General features: G+C 45.3%; 1 protein-coding gene across 7 annotated transcripts in view; it reads right to left on the bottom strand.

Moving 5' to 3' along the window:
- RUBCN (rubicon autophagy regulator) overlaps positions 1 to 22148 on the bottom strand; it is a 75308-nt gene that overhangs the window by 11988 nt on the left and 41172 nt on the right. For 4 of the 7 annotated variants that reach the window (XM_064360071.1, XM_064360072.1, XM_064360073.1 and 1 more), the window contains exons 3-13: positions 17449 to 17535; positions 16918 to 17077; positions 16237 to 16343; positions 14805 to 14961; positions 13668 to 14195; positions 12249 to 12299; positions 10019 to 10114; positions 8922 to 9034; positions 7371 to 7581; positions 6410 to 6511; positions 3808 to 3882 (exon numbers count right to left, since the gene is read on the bottom strand). In XM_064360071.1, the coding sequence (XP_064216141.1) occupies positions 3808 to 3882; positions 6410 to 6511; positions 7371 to 7581; positions 8922 to 9034; positions 10019 to 10114; positions 12249 to 12299; positions 13668 to 14195; positions 14805 to 14961; positions 16237 to 16343; positions 16918 to 17077; positions 17449 to 17535 (1687 nt within the window). Of the gene's footprint in view, positions 1 to 3807; positions 3883 to 6409; positions 6512 to 7370; positions 7582 to 8921; positions 9035 to 10018; positions 10115 to 12248; positions 12300 to 13661; positions 14196 to 14804; positions 14962 to 16236; positions 16344 to 16917; positions 17078 to 17448; positions 17536 to 22148 lie in introns of all 7 variants that reach the window. The other 3 variants (XM_064360070.1, XM_012443187.2, XM_012443188.2) reach the window with 3 other exon arrangements.

Raw genomic sequence — 22148 nt, 5'->3', positions numbered from 1 at the left:
TATACGCTGCCACTGGGCATGGTCGTGGGCGCCTGTAATCCCAGGTACTCAGGAGGCTGAGGCAGGAGAATCGCTTGAACCTGGGAGGTGGAGGTAGCAGTGAGCTGAGATGGTGCCACTGCACTCCAGCCTGGGTGACCAGAGCAAGACTCTGTCTCCAAAAAAAAAAAAAAAAAAGGAAAATGCAATTGCAGGGACTTCCTAGCTCATCATGAATAATTCCAAGAGTGTGGAGGGACCACACAGCCTTGGAGGCAAGGCTCTTACCCAAGAGTAGAGGGGAAGAAGCACACCTGATATCAAAGGGGCCATGACCTCTGACCCCGGCCGAGTGCCACACAGCTCTGTGGGTCCCAGGCCTTCGACCCCGGCCGAGTGCCACACAGCTCTGTGGGTCCCGGGCCTTCGACCCCGGCCGAGTGCCACACAGCTCTGTGGGTCCCGGGCCTGTGCTGCAGCCTCATCACTCTCTAGTCAGTTCAAGCAGACGACTAAGTTGATGTGGATGAAACCTTGTAAAGATCTGGATAAAAGCAGACCAAGGACCCTGTTTCAAAAAAAAACAAAAACAAAAGTAGACCAAGGTCTAAGACAGATAAGTAAGGAGTGAAGAGAGGAGAAGCTATTCATCTGGATGGATTAAACGTGCCACGTGAGAGCACTTAAGAAGGAGGTCTGACACACTCATCACCCAAGTGGAATTTAACATAATTCTGAAACTTTTTGATTTTTCTATACAAAAACAAGTATTTTTTTTTTTCCAAGAGGACTGATTTCAAGTGCTTCTGATGGATTAGATATTAGGTTGATGCAAAAGTAATCACAGTTTTTGCCAATTAGTTTTGCACCAACTTAATGGAATAAGGCCATTATTCCTGACTGAACAAAAGTTACAAAATACAAAAACAAATAACAACAAAAACAATGACAAGTTATGAGGAGAAGAATCTGCTGCATGTCCAGACACTAGTACTGGATAATCAGAAAAGAACTGGTTAAAACCTTGGTACCTTAGCAAACTATACACATTTTTAAACAAAATAAGTAAGTCACAGGAAGAGTCGACTTCAGAACATACTGGCCAGTCTGATACTGGTTTCCATCCTGCTTTCTCTCTAGAAGTGAAGGAGACACACAACATACCTGGGAATCTAACTCCAACATGTTTTCTGTAATTGCTGACTCAAAAGGAAACACTTCAAAATGAAGAACCCAAAATCATTCTTGTTTTATAAAGAGAAAAAAATTCAATTATAAACGAGATGAGGGAGAAGCAACTACCCTGAATTGGACATAATTTTAAAACATGTCAGAGTACACAGCTCGTGAACTTCTCTCTTTACTATGCCAGCTATCAATGTACTGTCTTTCAGCTCCAAATCTGCCCTTGTTTTTGCCTGCTCTGCAATCATGGAGCTGGACACATAAACATTTCTCCTTTGCCAGCTGCCGTGCTGTTAAATTTCGCAGGAGGCAGAAGGGCTTTCTCTGGCTGGTTCTGGGTGCTCCTCTTGGCTGACTCCTGGGGAAGCACGCCTTGGGCAGCTTAGCAGCAGAGTGCCACAAGTGAGGCCCCTCATCAACAGCTCCCCTCGGCACCTGCCAGGAGAACTTCAGTCTTACGGTGAGTGCCGCTGGCACTCCCATGAAGTGCTTTCACCAGTACCCTGGAGTTCTGAGACAGTGCCTCCCATGGGCATCCTCTCTCAGCACCCCAGACAACAGTTTCCCAGTGACAGTTGTTGGCATGGCACCTCCCCATGAAGAGCATCCCCTGGCACCATCTCAGGGCAGCTCTGTGCTTCAGGGAACTCCACCATCCAGTGAGCCAGGAGGTCTGGACCACAGCCTTGGGGTTATGTCACTTCTTTACATTTATTCCTGGCCAGGCTGGTCTCAAACTCCTGACCTCAGGTGATCCACCCACCTCGGCCCCCAAAAGTGTTGGGATTACAGGCGTGACCCACCACACCCAGCTTCTCCTGTGCACTCTTGAGAGTCTTCTTTACTCCTCATAAGCCACTTTCCCATTACGTGATTCCCCCATTATAGTTAATAATTCTTTATATTAAACTTTCCCTATTCGAATTACTGTGTAGTTTCTGTCTCCTGATTAGACTCTGACTAGACACATCTATGCAGAAGGTAAAAACTCTGGAAGAATCTGCAAAGGAAGATAAAGAAAAACTGATGCAGCTATAATAGAAGAAGGTGGAGATGGGAAAAAAGTAAGAACAAAACTCTAAATCCAAAGAAGGTGAAAAGACTGAGATTGGAGCTTCTGAAAGATATTAAACCAACTGAGCAGACACCATCAGCAGAAACAGATGAAGTGAAAAGACAGACACAAAAAATTAAGTGTCAGTATCATCTAATTCTATTTAGATGAAGTGTCCAGGAAAGGCAAATCTACAGAGACAGAAGGGTTAGCAGCTGAGTGGGGCTGGAGTGGGAACTGGAGTTAACCGTGAATGGACACAGGGATACTACTGGGGTGACGAAAATGTTCTAAAGCCAGATTCTAGTGATGGTTGCACAACCTGGAAAATTTACTAAAAGTCGTTGAGTTGTACACTTGAAGTGGGTGAATTTTTTTTTTTTTTTTTTTTTGAGACAGGGTTTTGCTCTGTCACCCAGGATGGAGTGCAGTGGCATGATCATGGCTCACTGCAGCCTCGACCTCCCCGGCTCAAGCAATCCTTCCACCTCAGCCTCCAGAGTAGCTGGGGTTATAGGCACACACCACCACACCCAATGTTTTTTTGTAGAGATGACGTCTCACTATGTTTCCCAGGCTGGTCTCCAACTCCTGGCCTCAAGAAATCCTCCTACCTCAAGCCTCCCAACATGCTGGGATTACTGACATAAGCAGTCACTACGCTCAGCCTAAAAAGTAGCTTTTTAATTGAAAAACATTTCACATTCTTAGTGTAAAACCAGTCGTGTGTATAAAAATTTTAAAGCCCCCAAAAAGGGGCAAGGAAGGATGCTAGAAAGACCAAACAAAGGCATGCCTTGTGGTGAGAGGAGCCTGGATGTGCTCTGATGGAGAAGTGGCCGACAGCCAACACACGCACCAGCAGAGGACTGGGACTGCAGACACACCGGAAACCAGCTAGAAAGTGGATTAAGGTAACTCCTTCTCAAGCAGGGAAGACTCGCGTTAGAATAAATGACAGTCGTTCAGGAGGAGAGAAAAAGGAACCTAATTCCTTTTATTTCTGAGTTTTGTTGTTGTTCTTGTGTTTTAAAGCCATTCTGAGTAGAGAACTGCTAAGCTAACCTCACCTACAGAAAACCCGCTTGTCTGGATCATGAAGCAAGAACAAACATATGCCCCAGTAAATCCTACTTGCACACAAAGCACCTAGAAGAGATGGCTCTGCAAATTCAAAATTCTAAAGAGACACTAAGCTGCACACCACTCTCTCCTGCTTTTGCTGTCTGAATGTGTGGCAGGGGCTTAGGTGTAAGATCGAACTAAAATTCTTCATCTCACATTTCTAAACCGTCCAGTACCTCCATCGGCCACGGTGACCGGTAAATCTAAATTTATCAGCGTAGGGAAGGATCAACAAGCACAAACTCGAGGAGGAAGACTGCTGGGGTCACATGAGGAAGAATCTGTGAGTATCTGAATTGTTCCTGGCTTGTGTTCTGGCTTAAGTCCAGTTTCTTCCAACAAGTTCTCCAGCCCCTACGGTTCTTGTAACCTTGACAGTTATCATATGATTAGGTCTACACGAAAGCCGGTGCAACATTCACACACATGCATCTGAGCACATCCACGCTTCCAAGACAGGCTACCTGAGAACATGGAGGCCAGTGACACTGAGAGTCCGTTCTTTGACACGTGAGTCAGGTTAGATCCCTCGCTACCATCTGTGTAATAATGATCATAAAAGGGGCCCTTTAGTATTCCAGCAGGAAATAAACTAACAGTTCCATACCATGTGTTCCTGGAATCAAAACTTGACATTTGCTCCCAAACATGAAATGGAGTTTAGGACCTTCATCCACAGGTAACGCTCACGCTAGTTTGGAAGAGGGTTAATTGCTATTTCCTATGCCTAGCCCAGCCTCAGGGACCTCCTACGGCAGTGGTTCTCAGCCACGGGTGATTCTGGCAATGATGGTACTGGTATCTAGACTGTAGAGGCTAGGAGTGATGCTGAACATCTTATAGTCCACAGCCCAGTCCCTCACAATAAAGAATGATCTGGCCCATGGGTTGGAAAACCCTGCCCTAAGGTCTTTTCCTTTAAGGATTTCTGTTGTGAACTGACTAGAGAATTCGTTGATTAAACAACTCCTCAGGGCCCACAACTGCAGCAACAGTTTCTAACAGGAGTGCCCTTCGGGCCTGTGCCCGCAGGCTCCTTACAGACTGCCCGGCTTCCTCGGCTCCCTGCGTACCTGCAGGAAACAGACGCAGTCATCAAGTGGACTGTTCTACACCCAGTTAGGCGGCCTGTTCTGAATTGACCTCACTATTCTCCTCCTGACATTCTGACTGCTGATCCTGAGAGCCAGATCAGAACCCTCTTACTTTCTTTTAATTAGGAGATAAGTCAATCACAGACTGTGGTAATAACAGAAAATACATATTTGGTCTTTGTCTGCAGTTCCTGGTTAAGACTTCCTAAAATTCTTGGAATTTCTTGAATCATAGCCATGTCTTTTATTATTCAAAAGCAGCCCCTTCCAATCGTACCTGAGTTGATGCTAATGAGGAGACTCTAGGCAGGCCCCAGATAGATAGCTTCACAACTGGGGGCTATCAAAAGAACCAACCACATCGCTGGAGGGTTGGAAGTTTTACTCCCCGTCACCTCCAGGGAGGGGAGAGGGGCTGAAGACTGAGTTCAATGACCAACGGTGATGACATAGTCAATGGTGTCTATAGTATGAAACTTCAGTAAAAAACTTGGAACAATGATGTCAAGAGGGGCTTCGTGGGTGGTGAACACATCAATGAACTGGGGAGGGTGCTGCGCCCAGACACATGGAGCCAGAAGGAGTTCCTGCCTCACGATCTCTTCATTAGTCCCTATGTACTTCTTCAGGTAGCTGTTTATTTGCATCCTTTACAATAGGCTACAATCCTAAGTACAGAGCTTTCCTGAGCACCATTCAAGCAAGAAGGCAGTCATGGGAATCTCTGAATTTGTAGTCAGCCTACGAGCAGAAGTGCAGGTAGCTTGGTCACCTGTGTCTGCATCTGAAGTGAACGTAACCTCACAGGACTGTAACTTGCAGGGTCTGTACTAACTCCAGGTAGTTAGGGTCAGAACTAAATTGTAAGTCACCCAATTGATGGTGGAGAATTGGAGAGGAGTTGGAAAATCACCTACAAACGAACAATTAAACAAACAAACAAAAGGAGTTTAAATGACTACCTACTGTCATAAATAGCAATCAGAGACATTAAGGAGAACATAGAAGGAAGACTTCCTGAATACCTGGAAAATACGTGAAAAAAATGGAATTTCTGAATGGAGAAGAAACGTGGTTGCTACATCTGGAGGTCCGTGCAGGTGAATGGGCTCTCTGGATTGTACAAAGAGGACATCAGAGCCTCGTGCAATACAAGATGTATTTGTCATCACATGGTAATGCCACAATGGAGAATGACAGACACCCCTGTCTACAGACACAATGTTGTAACAGAAGTATAGACACCATTCATCTCAGTAAGGGGACTAGTCTTGGTTTCACCCATGAAGGAAGAGCTTATGTCCCTGAACTGGTTTTTCTGTTTGTCTGTTATTTTGCTGACGGGCACTTGAAGAAATCTATGACTTGCAGGAAGGGGACATTAACCTGATTTAACACAACTGCCCTCCCAGACTGGAACCTACCGTTCCTCTATGCTGATACAACAAGAACAACCACAATAACAATCACAAAAGAGACTCTCTGGGTGTGCTGAGCAAGTCAGCACTGGTCGGACGGAAATTAAAGCTCTACTTTGTAAACCTAATTTTTGTTCCTTTTTTTGTCCCCCGCCCCCAATGATTCTTTTTTTCTTTTTCTCTTTTGAACACTTTGAAACAATTTCAGTTGTGCTATGGAACACGAGATAACAGGATTCTAATTTCAAGCGGTGTGGACCAGCCCTACAAGCTGAAAGGAGGAATCAGAGTGGGACCGAGAGAAAGATACCACTGAGGAGGCAGCATCAGGGTGACATCAACAACCCGCCACTCCACCTGGAACGCCTGCTCTCAGTGTTCTTTCCTGCCTACATTTTAAAGGGGTTTGTTTTCAGCAAAAGGCTGTCCCTCACAACAGCTAACAACAATCCACAATGAAGATCCTCTACTTGGGAAAAACTTCTCAGCTTAGCATTCTAAATGGGAAGAAACAGGGAATGAAAGTTCCCTTGTAACAAAGTGTCACTTCTTACCTTGGATTTCAAATTCATCAACCTCATCAGCAGAGCCAGAGTCAGAGAACTGTGCCGAATCACGTGAACTGAACTGGGAGCTGCTAGAGGTGACCCGAAAGCCTGTTACGTTTAAAAAAAAAAAAAAAAAGGAATAAACAGGGCAGAAAGGGGTCTTCTTGTTCCTGCAGTGTCACAATAAAAGGGATCTGGTATGACTTCAACAGAGAGAAACTGAAACTTTCCCTTTAGAAAGTTTCAAGTAGGCCGGGCGCGGTGGCTCACGCCTGTGATCCCACCACTTTGGGAGGCCGAGGCGGGTGGAACACGAGGTCAAGAGATCGAGACCATCCTGGCCAACATGGTAAAACTCCATCTCTACTAAATATACAAAAATTAGCTGGGAGTGGTGGCATGTGCCTGTAATCCCAGCTACTGAGGAGGCTGAGGCAGGAGAATCACTTGAACCCAGGAGGCGGAAGTTGCAGTGAGCTGAGATCGCACCACTGCACTCCAGCTTGGCAACAGAGCAAGAGTCTGTCTAAAAAAAAAGTTTTAAGTAAATAGAAGGTACTACTATCTGGGAAACAAATCTGGGACTAGTGTTCTTAGTTCTCCTCATATCAGAAAGCTTTTTTTTTTTTTTAAGAGACAGGGTTTCGCCATGTTGGTCAGGCTGGTCTCAAACTCCTGGCCTCAAGTGATCCACCTGCCTCGGCCTCCCAAAGTGCTGGGATTACAGGCGTGAGCCACTGCGCCTGGCCTGGAAGGAAGCTATTTCTGATGTAGGAAACAGACAAGACTCTAGGATGAGTATTCCTAGAACGCTAGAAAAAAAGTAGGACAACATCGAAGTATCTTTCTGACAGCAGAGGAATCACTGGTTTGGGCATAAGATTCCAAAGGAAGACCCATAAGGTACTGAGCCTTATGCTGAAGCCATGAAAATGTGGGAACAGAAGGGTTCACGGGCTCCACTCACTTCCGTGCTCAGTCTCCTGGTACACCGGGAGCAGATTCTTGGTGCGGATTTGCTGGCGCCGAAGGCGGATCTTCTGCTTCAGTTCCTGGATCTCTCTGTCGCTGTCTTCCTCTTCCACTTCCTCCTCTTCTAGGCACTGGCTCATCATGTTGCACTTCATTAGCTCGATGGCAGCAATTAAGGACTCTGAGATGCTGAAGTGGGCATTCTCCTGGGAGAAGGAGAGCACCAAACAGGCAAAGGGTTACAAGTATTGAATGACACATTGACTGTAATGTTGGAAAGGGGAGTTTCCAAGATAGGAACTGTTTCTATCAAAAACACCCTGGGGAAACGGACATTTCTACTATGAGGAAAGCTGATGGCCAGAAAACCTATTCTAGATTTTCTTCACTCTCTTACTTTGCCAAGCCTGTCCCTTCCTGTCTCATTTCTACATAAAAATATAATAGAGAAGAGATCCAGGATTTCAATCAGCTTCTTGCCCAAAATCATACACCTGCACACAAAATATTAAGGTAAATGCTATGTCTCAACATAAAAGTGCTTTGTAGGCTACAAAATGCTACACAGATGTCATTTATTGCTTATCTGAGCCTTAGAACAAAAGATAGCGCAGGGCACGGTGGCTCACGCCTGTAATCTCAACACTTTGGGAGGCCGAGGCAGGCAGATCACCTGAGATCAGGAGTTCGAGACCAGCCTGACCAGCATGGAGAAATCCCATCTCTACTAAAAATGCAACATTATCTGGGCATGGTGGTGCATGTCTGTAATCCCAGCTACTTGAGAGGCTGAGGCAGGAGAATTGTTTGAACCTGGGAGGCAGAGGTTGCGGTGAGCTGAGATCGTGCCACTGCACTCCAGCCTGGGCAATAAGAATGAAAGAGTGAAACTACATCTCAAAAAAAAAAAAAAAAAAAAAAGAACAAAAGATAGAATTCGATTCTGGAAATAGTATTTACCTAAGGTGCCAGGGTCAAGGGAATGGCAATCATGCAGGAAAACAATGCTGCCAGGTACAGTGGCTCACACCTGTTAATCCCAGCACTTTGGAAGGCCAAACCCAGGAGTTTAAGAATGGCTGGGTGACACAGGGAGACCCCCCATATCTAAAAAAAATAATAAAAATAGCCAGATGTGGCGGCACGTGCCTGTAGTTCCAGCTACTCGGGAGGCTGAGGCGGGAGGATTGCTCGAGCCCAGGAATTTGAGGCTGTAGTGAGCCATGACTGTGCCATTGCACTCCAGCTTAAGTGACAGAGCAAGACTCTGTCTCAAAAAAACAAACACATACACACAAACTCAATGCTTCTCTGCCCAGGCTGGTGTCTTAGATAAAATCGCTAATATTTTGGACTCAGTGAGGAGCACAGGCTCCCTGCAGAGTTCCCCAGAAACAGAACTTGCTGAACTTACCTTTACTGTGAACTGATCTATACCCATGTCACTGCTACGTGCCCAAAACCTCATGAGAACAAACGGCACCACAGACCGTCAGGCCCAGTCTCCCAACTCATGAGCTCTTCCTTCGTCCCCCAGGGTTCCCACCTTCTCCAGGTCTGCACAGCTGCCGAAGTCTTGTTCAGAGAGGTAGCTGATGAGGGACTGTCCTTCTGACGGTCTCCGGAACATGCCTTCTGAGCACAGGTACCGACTGCCTTCTGTGAGGAAATGCAACGTGGAGGTAAAAAGCTTGGACTTGAAACAGCCAAGCTTCTTCAAGAAGTCATAAGCTTTTAGCATTAAAGATGCTCCCAAGTCTTCCCAGGTAACTGGGAATTAGAGGTTGGAAAAAGATGTCTACCTTCTAAAAGAATTTCTTGCACTTTGGGAGGCCGAGGCAGAAGAATCACCTGAGGTCAAGAGTTCGAAACCAGCGTGGCCAACATGGTGAAAATTCCTCTCTACTGAAAACATAAACAACAGCTGGGCATAATGACAGGGACCTGTAATCCCAGCTAGTCGGGAGGCTGAGACAGGGAACTGCCTGAACTGAAGAGGTGGAGGCTGCAGTGAGCTGAGATCGTGCCAATGCACCCCAGACTGGGCAACAAGAGCTGTCTCAAAAAAAAAAACCAAAAAAAAAAAAACTTCTCGGACTCGTGGAATCCCAGAGCACTAAGACTCTTGGCTGGAAAATGGTGGAACAAACAGAGAGAAGCCAAGAGAATCCTTTTACCATCTAAAGTTAAAGAGAACGTGCTCTCCCTCATACCGTACGAAAAATAAATAAAAGTTTAAAACTCTGGGCTGGGAGTCAGAAAAGGACACAAAAGGCTTCCTCCTGTCCGTGATTTCTATGGAGAGTCTGTCTTCTGGTTATTAAGTGCAGATACTCCAAGGCCTCTTTTCAAGGTCCATCTCATCCACTCAGAGAGCCATGTCATCTGGACCGACCGACATACCTGACGCTAACACCCAGAGCGTAAGAGAGGGTGGAACCCCTAAGTCAGAGAGGCCCAAGAGAAATGGCAGAGCAGTGCAAGTTCTAGCACAGGGGTTGGAAGTGACAAAAGGGCGGCTGAGACTCTAACAGTGTGTACCCTCTGCAGAGCTGAGACGAACCCCCAAGCCCAGAGCTTAGCAGGCACCAGGGGTGAGCAAAGAAAAGATACCATTTTAGCCCCGGCCCTCCTAGTACTCACCATACTCCATGTACAGAGAGCTGGGTGTGCTGACTTCACTGCTTTGACCAGAGTAGGGCAAGGAGCCTCTCAACTTCGACTTATCATTGCAGGATTCTAAGGACAGCGACCACCAGGGAGTAAGGACACACATACAAAGTGAGCAACAGATACACTCCCGACTCTGGAGTTTCCACATGTGACTGCTCCCCTTCCCAAAGCCCTCCCAAGCAGGAGAGAGGTGGCACAGCAACAGGGAACGGCCCGAGGATACAGAAACACACGGAGGGAAGGAGATGGGAAGTCGGCCCGTTCTAAGTGGAAAGGAAGAGGCGGGACCCAGAACGGGCGACACGAAGGTGAGAAGGAGTCACGTCAGAATGGATTCAGGAAATGTGCTTCTCTTTCCTTACATCTTTCAACCAAACATTACAGGAATATCAGCCAATTTTCATCCTCTTGACAAACCAATTTAGAAAACTGTTTAGATGGTGAAACAAAGACAAGTGTACTGAAGCTTTTCTGACATCTTGACATTAGGTTTTAAAGTAGCATCAGAAGGTTTACATTCACTAAGGAAATAAGACAAAGTTCAGCCATGTCCTAAAAAGAAGCATCAAGGCAATGCTGGAGAAGCCAAGGAAGAGGGCCTCGTAACCAAAGGGCTCAGTTACAGGGCTTGGCCCGTCCTTATTGAAGCAGTAAGGGAGGGAAGGCTAGCAAAACAGAAAACGCCTGAGGACAAGAGGAGTGAGAGCTGGGAGGGGAGAACAGCAGCAGGCAGGGCTCGCAGGAGTGAGAAACCAATGCTCTTCACAAGGAAACACAACATTTCCAGGACCACAGAGGAAGAGCAGGTGGAAAAGCCAGGTGGGTGCTTGGAAAATGGGCAGGAGGCTGTGGGAGAATGAATGATCGAGCTGCATCTAACCCATTTCCCTGACAGACGGTGCCAACTTGCCGGCTGCTCCTCTCACAAGAAATGCTACTCTGTGAAAGAGACAATTTTGTGTTCTTCTTGGGCTCAAAGACTTCTGGTATCCCTGGCCATGGGCTCTGTTCCTCCCTACTGAACTGAGGACAAACTGGTGGTCACCATGATGCCTTGGTAAAAATCCATGACTTGGAAGGGCCCTTTGAGATTCCCAAACAGCACACAACACAAACTCCACCATGACCTTACCTCTTTACACCATGTGGCCATTCAGCCTTTACTTACTGAGTTCGCTACCCCCTGATGTTGCCATTTAACTAATTCTTAGAATTTCCTTACACTCACTTGCTATCTGCCTTCTTACAATTTCTTATCTCCTTCATAACAATGCTATTAATGATGGTCCTACAGACTTTATTCCTCTTCCACCATCTCTTCTCCAAGCTAACATACTCAACGGCCCCACCCATTTCCAGGAAGCCAGAGCTCTCAGTCCCCTCTCACTACTCTGCCTGGCAGTCACATTCCAGTGTTAATCTCCATGAATTATGGTACCCAGGATCGAGCACAAGTCTGTTTGAACACCATCATGAAAACCAATGAAACAGACTCAAATCACTAGAAAAATCCTAGGCAATACCTGGAATGGGGGGCAGGGATTTATAGGGAAATGAAAACAGGTGAAAGAAAAAGGAAAAAACAGGGAACTCCAGGAGAGGGGAAAAAAAACAAAAAACCAAACATGCAATTATCTAAGACCACAGAAAGGGGATAAAATACATTCTGGTGTTAATTCAAGGAAAATAAAGTCATCCATAGGAAGTATTCAGTTATAATAAAAACCCTGGGCCGGGTGTGGTGGATCATGCCTGTAATCCCAGCACTCTGGGAGGCCGAGGCAGGAGGATCACTTGAAGCCAGGAATTCAAGACCAACCTGGGCAACATGGTGAAACCCTGTCTCTACAAAATTTTTTTTTTAAAAGTAAAAAATTAAAAAAAAATAAAAAAACATTCTGCCACTGATTCATCATGATGCCCCAGACAAACAGCAGGCCTCAGTTTCACCTCTGGGCAAAACTGAATTGATAAGTCTTGACTCTGCCTTCCAGAAGCTGTTGAAAGACTGAATGAGGCATTCAGAATTGTGTGCAGAAAACACATCATATGAAATACTGGTACCATTTTAAAGACAGTTCCAAGCATCACAACAAGACCAGACTAGCCAGACTTGATTTGACACCAGACTGAATAACATTTTGAACTAAGAAAGGTGGTCACAGAGCAGAACAAAGAGGTCGAGGACCGATTCCCAAACCTGCAATGGGATCTTCAACTATGATGGTGATATTCCTGGGGCCTCCTGGAGGTGGACAGACAGGCGCAGAGGAGAGTCCAGACAGAGCAAATGAGGATACAGAGAAAAAGAGCATCCTAAATTTTACCTAGCAGAAGTGGGGATGTAACTCCCAAGAGGGAACCCCAGTTGTGAAGGAAGAGGGACTCTTACAAGAAGCTGTTCATGAGCCATGTTTCTTCAGACCCTTCTGCACACATTTTCCCTGGCTCCCTTTTCCAATGCAGGTTACCGTGGTTTCTGGAATCCACACGGATTCAAAAATGGGGGCAGGGAAGTTTTACATGCTCAAAGGCCAGTGGCTTAGAGTACAGTGGACATCAGGCCTGCGGCAGGAGATGTGAAGTGAGGGTCTAACCCAAGTAATCTTCACATCTACGAAAGCTCATGGGAAGACAGGCTTTGATTTGGAGATTCTTCTCCTAAAGATTTCCAACAAGCCAAATCACATTCTTGAGCAAAACAAAGACAAAAGTTTGTAATTCTGAAGGTTTCAGAGGAGGCCCTTAGCACTCACCTTTCTAGAAATTACAAAGAGAAAGCAACGGTATCTCCAGTTGCTAAAGAAAACTGGTTTTTTTTAGGTCATTAAATTTTTTGTATTTTATTTTTATATTTTATTTCTGGGGTTTTCCTGACCCAGAATGGCTTTGAGCACAAAGCTCCATGCTATACTCGCTCTTCTAGAGATCCTACCACAAACAAAACCCAACCAAAGCCTGCCAGATACCACAACCCAGCGAAGACGGTGGCAAAAGCAAGGAGACCCACCATCCCCACGTGTAGGCTGCCCCTGCCATCAGCTGGGATTTGGTGAGGGAGGTCCCAGCGGCCAGGGCCTCCTTATCTGACTGCCTCGCAGCCTGAATCAGTGACGCAGCCATCAGCCCCACTTACTTAGATCGTATCACCCTACACTCACTGTATCCTTAGTTTTAATTAGAAAACCCCAATATCATTCTACCTCTCTCGCATTGGTATTATTACACCCTGACCAAACTTCTAAGATGTCACAGGAAAAGACAGAATTTAATGGGATTATTTTTAAAGCTAATTAATACTTTGCCCTGATCCAAGAGATACTTTTAAAATGCCAACTGTGATGAGTCACGCTATCCTCTGATGTTACTAAACTAGTAAAGAATCCAGGAAAACATTTAATATTTAGCAATGTGTAAAGAAACAAACATAAACATACTTAGAGATTTCGAGTATCGGACTTTGTCACAAACTTCTCCTTTTCATTACAGATGTCACGGTGTCAGAAACAGAACATCTCTTTCTGCCATCTGAAAAGTCCCAATAACAAACCCTCTCTTCCACTCTCAACTCAGGAGGCCACGTTGCTAACTAGCAGCTGGGGTTCCTCATTACCTGGAGCTCCTCTGGAGGCGATGTTGGTATCCGAATGGGAGCGAATATGGCTCTTCTTTGCTCCACTGGTGACGGGGAGTGTCTGCCCCTCTGAGAAGCTGGACCTGCGGAGGACACTGGACCGCTGGCTCTCCCCACCTCCTTCCTGGTCCCCTAAGGAAGACGCAGCAGAATCTGGCTTCTGGGAGCTGCTGGAGGAGAACAAATTGGAGCTGCTGCTCTCGGCATTGCTGCTGTGACTCTGACAGCTGGCAGTCCGGCCTCGGGGGTCCAAGTCGCCGATGGCCAGGTACTCAGGCCCCTCACTGGCATCACTGGGGGAATCATTCTGGCTGCTGACCCAGGATGCCTCTATGGGGCTGGTCAGAGTACTGGAGCTCATGTCATTTGGGGTCAAGGGGGAATCCCTGGCTAGTGCAGAGACCGAAACCAGCGGGGCTTGGACGGTTTGATCCTCTGCTGGTAAGATGTGCCCTCTGCTTTCTTGAGGTTTCCGTGGAGGGCCAGAGAGTGAAAAGGAAGTAGATCTTCTTTCTAGAATATAAAATGAAATGGTAAGGGCAGCAAGGTGAGGTGGAATCCTGCAGTATGTATGAAGGACTTCCTCACAGCTAAGTTCCAAACTTCCTGTTGTTACTGGGTGCCCAGGACATGACGTCACCTCAGAAAAGGCAAGTCAAATAAAGTATAAAACTATTTAGAAGCAGCTAAGTCAACAGTATGGGCTCTTGAGACAGTGGCTTTACTGCTTATCAGTATGCACTCCTCGTCTGAAACTTGAGCAGTAATAAATATCATCTACCTCAGAGGACTATCTGAAGGCTCAATGGGGTATCGCATACAAACTGAATACAACGGAGCCTAGCATATGATTGGCAATCAATCGGTTACCTAGTATTAAAATGCCTTCTTGGCAATGTGGATTAGAAACCCAGGGGAATCTAAAAACATCTCTCTCTTCTGTGACTTAATGATTCTACTGAATTATTTTAGGCTAGTCACTATGTAACTTTTAAAGATGTCCCTTATTAAGACAAACTGTACCAACCCAAGGCTCAATTCCAAGCCTATGAGCACCCACAAACTCTTCTTACTTTCCGTGGCTGGGATAAATGTAATGACCACCTTTTCCTGCCCTCATACCTGAGCCATTGTTGGGCACGGACTGGTGGAGGCTGGAGAAGGACCCAAAGTAGGAATGCTGAGCATAGCTGGTTGGAGGGGTGTATGTGGAACTGGGCAGGGCTGTCAGGCTCTGGCTTTTTGTCACCAGGAGTGGGCTCTCATGCTTTCTGGCAAACTAAAAAGCAAAACAAAACCAAAAAATGTGTCAGAGTTAAGGACCGAGGGCCTCGGGCACTCAGTACTGCAGAAATGCTGGTAGAAGCTACCTTTGGCAGTAAGCCTGGAGATTAACCACAGCCTGTAGATACAGCAAGACTACCTCCACTACAGTATGTAATTCACAACTTTGAAACCACAACTTCTGCACTGGAATCCTTCTAGCTGTCAAATCAGGAGCACTTTATTACAAAGGCAGCAAAACAAAAAAACATGCATATGGAATCAGAGGTCAGACAGACTAGGGTTCAAATCCAGGCCTTGAGGATTTGCAAGTTATTTGGTTCAAACTTTGGATGACTTATCTACACTGTGCCTCATCAACCTCCTTTATAAAATGAGATCAATGCCCACTTAAAAGAGTTATGAAGATTCAATGAGATGATCCATGTATTATACATAGCACCATGCACATGGAAAGTATGCAGTGGGGCCAGGCACGGTGGCTCACGCCTGTAATCCCAGCACTTTGGGAGGCCTAAGTGAGCAGATCACTTGAGGTCAGTTTAAGACCAACCTGGCCAACATAGTGAAACCCTGTCTCTACTAAAAATACAAAAATTAGCTGGGTGTGGTGGCACACACCTACAATCCCAGCTACTTGGGAAGCTGAGATCACACTATTGTACTCCAGCCCGGGCGACAAAGCGAGACTGTCTCAGAAATAAATAAATTAATTAATTAAATTAAAAGAATCTGGACAGATAGGTGATCCTCTTCTATAAGAAGTGGGGATGCTGATTCCATTCTAGTTAAGGCACTAACTGGAGTATTAGTGATGGGATAAGTTAATTTTAGACAACATTTTTTCTTTGTAGTATAAAATTTTCTTTACATCAAAGAAAAAAAAAAACATGAAAAAAATGACCTCATGTAACATTAAGCTACGCCAGGTCTGAAGGTCCGACAGTAAACCCTACCCCTGATTCAGAACCATCCCTCTTTTCCCCAGATCTTTTCAAGGCTTAAGGAGGTACTTCCTCAAAGGATACTAAGCATTTAGCAAAATATACCTCCCCACTCCCCAGCTTAGGTCTGCTAAGCATAAGACCTAAGCTTAGACTTTCTACTTCAATAAGTACTTAACAGTACTTCTTCTCCAAGCATTTTTAAAAATGAAAGCCTTTCGGCTCACAAAAATGCCTAAGTGAAAAAACAGTTTGCTGTAGAGGGTCATATCATGCTGAGATCCAGGGACCCAGCAAAGACATGGATAATTCCTCATCCACTTTACCATGGACACATCAATCTGAGCCAGGAGGCGAGGGTTGTTCTGTTCCACTGCTTCCAGGCACTGGAGCATGGCCGTGACATGAGCGTCACTTAGCAGGAAAGCAGTATCTGGGGAGAGAAAAGCTACCACAGTGATAAAGCCCAACAGGGAGGCCGTGGGAGAAACTCAAGGAGGGAGAGGGAGGGTAAGATGAATGAGGAGGAGTCACGCCACTGCAGGGTGAAGGGAAATCAGGAACAAAGAGAGGCGGCTAAGGAACGTGCAGTATAGCAAAGTGGCCAGGGCGAGAGGCTTCCAAGTCAGAAGAGTGCAGATCTGGATCCTGGCTCTGAGTGACTCTGGCCAGGTCACCGAACCTCCTTGGCCTTGTTGACTGGAAAACAGTAGTCCCGATACCCAACCCTCAGAGCCGCTGTGGAGACACCGCACAGCAGGGACTGGCACGCAGGAAACTCCCGGTAAATGATGGTTACTCTTACCGGTCTGTGCTTGCGTGGCCGGTGGGGATGACCCTAACATAAAGCTGGACTGTGTTTCACTTGGGAAGTGAGAGGGAAGACCGGACATGTGTTTCTGCATAGAATTCCTATGGCATCAAGTGAAAAACAGGAGGGACAGAGGAGTAGTGAGGTGGGTGATGATGAGGAAGTACAGCAAGAGTCCTCAGTGGCCTCCACCTACCTGTGTAGAACTTTCTGATGTACTGTCTGTCCCCGAGTAGGGGCCGGAGCTGCGCTGAGAGGCAGTGGAACTGCAAGCTGTGCTGCAGCCACAGCTCTGCAATGGCGTGTTCACTCACACTGTCAGCACTGCTCTGGCCGTTCTCATGCAGGCTGATGAACTGGGAAGCAAAGGGGTAGGAGTCAAAACATACATCCTGGTAGACACGCAAGACTGAGGCCTAATGACCTGAGAACTAAATTGAGACAGGTAAGGGAAATGCTTTGAAAAGCTTTACCCTGGGTCCCATATATGCAGATTTTTTGAAAATAACAAAACTTTAAAAGTGGCCTAGGCCAATGGGTTTGCATGTTTTGTTTTTGTTTTTGTTTTTTTAAGAAAACCAAGTTGGTCCCTAAAGGGATAATTAATTTCCTTTCCTCAGTTGATGGGAAATTTGACACATTCCATCGTTGGAGCCTAGAAGGTTCTTCTGACAGAGCGTCAGACCATGAAGACCTACTGCCCTACCAGCTCTTCTTTCACGGTTACCTTCTCCACATGAAGGGCTGAGTGGGGACTGAGCCACCGGATATCTTTCACAAACTGCCAGTAATCCGTCTGGCGGCAGCACACCTGCTGAGGGAACACACAAAATGAGCAGATCACTTCCATTCTGAACCAAATCTAGTTCTAGGGTTAGCATTGAAAGAGAGAAAAAACAGCACAACCTTCCCTTGCCTCATCAAAGGTTCTCAGCAGCAATCACAGCAATACATACAGAGGCCAGGTGTGGTGGCTCACACCTGTAAGCCCAGCACGCTGGGAGGCTGAAACAGGAGGACTGCCTGAGTCCAGGTAGACTGGCCTAACTCTACAAAAATTTTTAAAATTAGCCCAGAGTGGTGGCACGTGCCTCAGTCCCAGCTACTCAGGAGGTTGAGGTGGGAGAATCACTTGAGCGTAGGAGGTCAAAGCTACAGTGAGCCATGACTGTGCCACTGCACTCCTGCCTGGGCAACAGAGTGAGACCCTATCACACATACACACACACACACACAAAGGAATACATACACATGACTTATGTTTACCCTTTTAAAGAATAATTGTTAAAGATGATTTTAATCATTCTTTTGAACAGGTAACATATGCATAAGGTATATAAGGTATACAGTGAAAATAATACGTTTTCCTTTTCTTTTTTTTTTTTTGAGACAGTCACTCTGTCGCCCAGGCTAGAGTACAGTGGCATGATCTCAGCTCACTACAACCGCCGCCTTCCAGGTTCAAACAATTCTCATGCCTTAGCCTCCCAAACAGCTAAAACTACAGGCACCCACCACCACACCTGGCTAATTTTTGTATTATTAGTGGGGACAGGGGTTTTACTGTTGGCCATGCTGGTCTCAAACTCCTAGCCTCAAGTGATCGACCCACCTTGGGTCACTTGTGTTGGGATTACAGGCATGAGTCACTGTATCCTGCTGAAAATAATATATTTTCTGCTCCTTTCTCTCTACCATTCTGCTTCCTAAAAAATAATTCTTAAAACTGGAAAAGAGTTATTTGTTAAAAGCCAGAGATGCATGTTTTTAGTGGAGTCAAAGAAATGGCCAGACCCAGACAAAACAGGCTGGCACTGGAATAGGCCTAAACATGCAAAATGTTTCTATCATAACAAACCAACTGTTGTTTTTGATAATCTTTTCTGAGACTACTAGGTAGGGATTAAAACTAACACCAAAATGATTAAAAATATATAGAGCTAGCACAAGTATCAAGAGACAGACCAGGCCAGGCATGGCGGCTCATGCCTGCAGACTCAGCACTTTGGGAGGCCGAGGTGGTTGGATCGCGCGAGCCCAGAGTTTGAGACCAGCCTGGGCAACACAGCAAAACCCCACTCTACTAAAAATCCAAAAAATTAGCTAGGTATGGTGGCACGTGCCTGTAGTCCCAGCTACTCGGGAGGCTGAGGTGGAAGGATCACAAGAGCCTAGGAGGCAGAGGTTGCAGTAAGCTGAGATTGCGCCACCATACTCCAGCCTAGACGACACAGAGAGATCCTGTCTTAAAAAACAAACAAAAAAGAGACACAGATCGATCAATGGAACAAAATAAATAGCCTGGAAACAGACCTTAAGATATATCAGAACTTAATATATGATCCAAAAACCACCTCAAAAGTCAGGGGTGCTTCTTTGTAAACAAAGTCTTTCTCCTCAATTCTATGCTGGGAAGGTGGAAGTGAGAACTGAAGCATCAGATGCACAGGCTCTTTTGACAATAAACATCACGAAGACCCTTAGTACCCTGGCGGTAGTGTGGCAGGGATTCTGGTCTCTGGTTCCGAGGATACTAAGTGGCCAGGGCTGGGCAGCAGTGGGATACTAACTCCAGCATGTCTCCTGGTTATGTCATGTTTAAGTGAAAAGCATCTAAAATTGGTTTCTTTTCTTCAGACAAAATTTTAGATTAACTTAAACACTTAAATGAACTTTTTTGTTTGGGAAAAAAATGGAAAAAATTGATAATATTGTTGAGAAAATTGGCTGGCTAGAAGTAGATCAATTTCGGCATTCTCCTCAAATCATATACCAAAATAAATTCCAGCTGTATCAAAGAGTTACATAGGAATAAAGAAACTACAAGTCCACTAAGAAAAGTAAGGATATTGGATTTCTGAGTTAGAAGCAAAAGTGCAAATCAAGCCAGGCATGGTGGCTCATGTGTGTAATCTTGGAACTTTGGGAGGCTGAGGCGGGGGGATCACTTGAGGGCAAGAGATCCAGACCAGCCTGGTCAACATGGTGAAACTGGTCTCTACTAAAAATACAAAAATTAGCTGGGGACTCAGGAGGCTGAGGCAGGAGAATCACTTGAGCCCAGTAGGCAGAGGTCGCAGTGAGCTAAGATGGAGTCACTGCACTTCAGCCTGGGCAACAGGCTGCCTCAAAAAAAAAAAAAGAATGCAAATTCTGATCAGCAGGTCTTGGTACAAAAGTGCAAATCATGAAGGGACAGATAGAGGGATAAATTTTATTAATCAATTTCTCTACATAAAAAAAGAATGTTTAACATTTTTTATAACAGCAAAAATGAAAAAATATATAAATGTAAACAACTTGGTTTTTTTTTTCTTTGGAGACAAGAGTTCCACTCTTGTTGCCCAGGCTGGAGTGCAATGATACAATCTTGGCTCACTGCAACCTCTGCCTCCTGGGTTCAAGTGATTCTCCTGCCTCAATCTCCCAAGTAGCTGGAATTACAGGCGCCCGCCACCAGGCCCGGCTAATTTTTGTATCTTTAGTAGAAACAGTTTCTCCATGTTGGCCAGGCTGGTCTCGTACTCCTGAACTCAGGTGATCCACCCACCTCAGCCTCACGAAGTGCTGGGATTACAAGTGTAAGCCACCTCACCCAGCCTATATGTAAACAACTTGAACATTTATCAGTAGGGTACTGTAAATGAGGGTACACTCATGTATGTAATATATACATATTAAAAGCAAAGCTACAAAAAAAAAAGAAGACTACGGTGGTAGACTCAAAAAAAAAAAAAAAAAGAGCAATGCTCTATTTTGCTGGAACAGTAGGTCGGGCACGGTGGCTCACACCTGTAATCCTAGCACTTTGGGAGGCTGAGGCGGGCAGAGTGCCTGAGCTCAGGAGTTGGAGACCAGCCTGGGCAACACAGTGAAATCCTGTCTCTACTAAAATAGAAAAGAAATTAGCAAGGCGTGGTGGCATGCGCCTGTAGTCCCAGCTACTCAGGAGGCTGAGGCAGGAGAATCGCTTGAATCCAGGAGGTGGAGGTTGCAGTGAACCGAGATCACGCCACTGCACTCCAGCCTGGATGACAGAGCCAGACTCTGTCTCTACAAAAAAGGAAGGAAAGGAAGGAAAGAGGGAGGGAGGGAGGGAGGAAAGAGAGAGAGAAAAGAGAAAGAGAGAGAAAGAGAGAGAGACAGAGAGACAGAGAGAGAGAGAGAGAGAGAGAGAGAGAGAGAGAGAGAGGCTTTCGAATTTTCCTGACCTTGAAAACGCAGCACTCAAGTTGGTACAGATAATTCTCTAGAATAATCATGCACTTTTACTGCCACCAACTGAGTTGTGGCTTACGAGAATCAGTTACTGTTGTTCCCATACCTATTCCCGTCAGTTGTACTTGTTATAATCTCACATTTAAAGTAATGATTATGTGCACTGAGGAAAGGACTGTATTTAGAAACACTGAGTACTATGCTCTGAAAACCTTCTTCAACAAAGGCAAGTCACTGTAAAGACTTGATATCAAATTAAATGGAGGTAAGACGATCTTCAGAAGTTAGGGGGAGAACTAAAAATGAAGATTTTATATTCATACTACAGGATTTTTAAAATTGCTGGCTCAGTACAAAATAAATTGAAACTGTAAATTCCATATGATGTATTATGGGCACAGTTTACATTAGAAAGATGATACGGACTCCATCAGTGGGCCCGTACTCACAGAACAGGCTTTGACCCAATATCCTAAGATGTTGAAAAGATATAAATTTATGTTTTAAACTAAAATGTTTGAGTTATATATGCTATCACTTCTTGATTTCCCTCACTTTATGAGTCATTTAATAATCTAGATCATGTTGCATCAGAAGTTTTTTCCTGTTCTTATCAAAAAATGATGTGGTAGTTCACAGGGTAAATAAAAGGACAAATGTTTGCGTGTTGAGGGAAAAAAGACCACCACCACCACCAACAGATGCCGTAAGAGCGAGGAACTACCCACTACCATAATATTATCATATTATCATTTTTTTTTTTGAGACGGAGTTTCGCTCTTGTTGCCCAGGCTGGAGTGCAATGGCGCCATCTCAGCTCACTGCAACCTCCGCCTCCTGGGTTCAAGTGATTCTCCTGCCTCAGCCTGCTGACAGCTGGGATTACAGGCATGCACCACCACGCCCGGCTAATTTTGTATTTTTAGTAGAGATGGAGTTTCTTCATGTTGGTCAGGCTGGTCTCAAACTCCCAACCTCAGGTGATCCACCTCCCAAAGTAATGGGATTATAGGCGTGAGCCACCACGCCCAGCCCAAAAAGCTACTGTATTAAAACTGAGTGATGATGGCAAATAAATAGAGAATAACACACCAGAATAGAAATCAAGAAATGTATACAAATGCATAGGAAATTAAATATATTCCAAATATATTACAGATGGAACCATTTGAATGTAAAAAACTAAACCATAAAAGCAACAGAAGAAAC

Source organism: Aotus nancymaae, unplaced genomic scaffold (genome assembly GCF_030222135.1).
Source record: "Aotus nancymaae isolate 86718 unplaced genomic scaffold, 86718_ANA_hifiasm-v0.15.2.pri h1tg000038l, whole genome shotgun sequence".
In the NCBI taxonomy this organism is placed as follows: Eukaryota; Metazoa; Chordata; class Mammalia; order Primates; family Aotidae; genus Aotus; species Aotus nancymaae.
This window is presented reverse-complemented; position numbering and strand designations above follow the sequence as displayed.